We start from the raw sequence: 3,093 nt of genomic DNA on the forward strand, positions 1-3,093 counted from the left end.
TTCAATTTATTCTGGATAAATCAGTTGGCTTATTTATTGAGGCTTGCCTCTAAAGTTTTGGTTTGGCCTTCCTGTTTACTTGTTTAGGCTGTTTATTCTAATCTCACCCAGCCTATTGTTTCCAATCATGCTTGCATGAAATTCTCACTTTATACCATCTAGCTTTTTCTACCCTCACTCACTCGCCACTGAGGACGGACTAGTGTTGGACGGAAAGCTCTGGTTCTATTTCTGGCTGTTTACTTACGTTTACTTTTTAGCTGTTGCTTATCATTTTTGTGTCTCTACTGAGATCCAGCCATTGTTTTCCACAGCATTGTTGTTTTTCAGTGTATTGCCTTTTAATATATATTTTGCTTTATAATATATATATGTATATATTAATTTGAAGGCAGATGTTTTATTGAATGTGTTAAACCTACCTATGTTACAGACAAACCCGGGAAACCAAGTGGACCAATCACCGCTGAGGAGGTAAAGAAGGACTCAATTGCTATTGCATGGCAACCACCAAAAGATGACGGAGGAAATGAAGTATTGCGCTATCACATTGATATGCGAGAAGCCGACAAACATGCCTGGCAGAAGGTCGGAACGTCTGCGACTACAACGTTTACTGTCTCCAGACTCCGACAAGGCATTTCAATCGTCTTTAGAATAGCTGCAGAAAATATTGATGGTATCGGAGCTCCATTAGAAGGCATAGAATCTATTCAAGCAAAGAGCCCATTTGGTAAGAACCACAGTTTGATATAAGATGTTCCATGATATTGGTCATCTCTCTATCATCAGTTTTAAATTTCAAAATCCATAATGTCATATATTATATTTAGTAAATTTTCTTTAATTGTATTCGATTCACTTGTTTATGTTGTTGGCTGAATAAAGACTAAATGAATGAATAAATGAATAAATGAATTTTGCATCTTTCAATATATAGATGTTGCATCTGCCCCTGGTAAACCAACACTTAGAAATGTACAAGCAAATTCCGTTCATCTCTCATGGACAGCACCGACTTCAGATGGGGGAAGCAAAGTCACTGGTTACGTTATTGAAAAGCGTGAGACTACAAGCACACGTTGGTTCCGTGCTAATAGATCAGAAGTTAAAACTACCGATCACGTCATTGAAAATCTCATTGAAGAAAGTGAATACGAGTTTAGAGTGTTTGCTGAAAATAGAGCTGGTTTGAGCATACCGAGTGAACCATCACAGCGTGTAGTAGCAAAAGACCCTAGAGGTAAGTTTTTTTTATACAAACATGCAGAAAGTAGCTCACATCCACAGCCAGCTTTTACCGTTACAATCAACTATAGGTATACATATTATGTTGATTATTTACATTTTCAGAGTCTACCGAACCTGAGATTGTGAAGGTGCCCCACACTATATCTGTTGCACAGGGTAAGTCCGGAACAATTGAAGTGGAGGTTAGAGGCTACCCTCTGCCGGTTTGCAAATGGTATCGATATGGCAGGGAGTTGCATGATGGTCGCAAATATGAAATGAAAAGCTTTGGAAAGGTGTGTACCATCACGATCAATGAAGTCTATGAAGAAGACACTGGCGAGATAATGGTAAAGGCAGTCAACAAAGCTGGGATGAGAATAGCAACTGCCAACGTTCAAATTAAAGGTTAGAGTAAAGTATTTTGGTGGGTTTTTTTTATAATTTTGCTAAGGACGATTATGAATTAATGTTTTGGTTTAGAACAGAAAGTCTAAAGTTTGTTCATATCACGTGAGTTTGAAGTTAAATTGAAAATACGTCACTATTCCTAATATCGCATTTTGTCTTTTACATTTAGTGCCACCGCGACTTTCACTTCCGACAAGATTGCGATCACCACTGTATTGCCTAGAAGGAGAAGTGTTAAAGCTCCGTGTTTCAGTCACTGGCGTACCTAGGCCAACGATAACTTGGGAGCACAGTGGTCGCGATATAGTTGATGGTGGACGATTTGAAATAAAGGAAACTGAGAGGGAAACGATCTTATCTATCAGTAAAATCACCAATGTCGATGCTGGAAACTATACAGTTATTGCTGCCAATGAATTAGGCACTGATATGGTACATATTCTCATTAACATCTTGAGTAAGTATTATTTCTGTTTATTTTCAGTATTGTTTTTCTACAGAAAGTGAACCACAATTACTGTTGAAATCGGTGTTGAGCCAACAAAAATAGATTATACCAGTACCCTAACTTACTTAGGCATAGCGTTACTCTTCTTGCAGTATATCTTTGACTAGGTCTATACACATGCAGCAAGTGTGAAATTAGTACTAAAAACATAATGGTTAAAGCTACGTTCACATCAAGCCCGGATTCCGGTCCGGAGTCCGGACCGGAATCCGGGCCCGGTTACGATTTCCGGTTGTGCGTTCACATCGCGTCCGGGGAACAAAGCGTCGGGGTCAAAGGAAGCAACCAAGTGGAACGACGTCAACATAGCTGCGGTGATGTCGAGGATGCTGTGGAAGACGTCAAAATTAGAAGGAAAATGAGATCCGAATGGGTCAATTCAATAAACTGAGGAAGACAGACCCCGGGACCAAACAAATATTTACAATTTCTGTATTTAGGTAGGCCCTAGGCCCGCCTAACTAGCTAGCTAGGACAGATGTAGGCCTGGGGGGCTAGGCCAAACTACTATGTATTTAGGCCTAGTGTAGGCCTATTGTGTATAAATCCTAACTTCTTACCTTTTCCTTAGTATCATGTTAAATTTAAATATAACACCAGGCGGCGGCAGCCGAGGTGTCGGGGGGGGGCTGTCTCTTATCCGGGGGGGGGGGGTGCTGTAGACCCCCATGGGACATGTCAAGCACTCCGACGACCAGAGTTTGTTGGGCAGTCGGACCAAAAAAAAAAAAAATAGGCCTAATGAAATGAGTGTTTATTGAGCTGAGTTTATAGATCTTAATTGTACTTTATCAAATACTTAAGAGTGTTTTTCCAGTCTGAGAGAGCGCCATTTCTGGATATCCAGAGGTCCTATTTGAAAAAAAAATCTCATTAGGATACCCCCTCCCAAACCATCCACCCGACTTGGTCGGAAGGCCCTCAGATGGCAATGCGTGCCACAG

At 40.5% G+C, this 3,093-nt stretch overlaps 1 protein-coding gene across 1 annotated transcript in view; it reads left to right on the forward strand.

Moving 5' to 3' along the window:
- The window catches only part of LOC117112529 (titin-like), a 138,608-nt gene that overhangs the window by 106,760 nt on the left and 28,755 nt on the right, over positions 1–3,093 (forward strand). Inside the window, exons 114-117 of the mRNA XM_033255611.1 lie at positions 434–733; positions 941–1,243; positions 1,354–1,638; positions 1,811–2,098. Coding sequence (XP_033111502.1) covers positions 434–733; positions 941–1,243; positions 1,354–1,638; positions 1,811–2,098 — 1,176 coding nt within the window. The remainder of the gene's footprint in view (positions 1–433; positions 734–940; positions 1,244–1,353; positions 1,639–1,810; positions 2,099–3,093) is intronic.

This window comes from Anneissia japonica, unplaced genomic scaffold (genome assembly GCF_011630105.1).
Source record: "Anneissia japonica isolate Jap-2015-1 unplaced genomic scaffold, ASM1163010v1 scaffold2991_len510020_cov192, whole genome shotgun sequence".
In the NCBI taxonomy this organism is placed as follows: Eukaryota; Metazoa; Echinodermata; class Crinoidea; order Comatulida; family Comatulidae; genus Anneissia; species Anneissia japonica.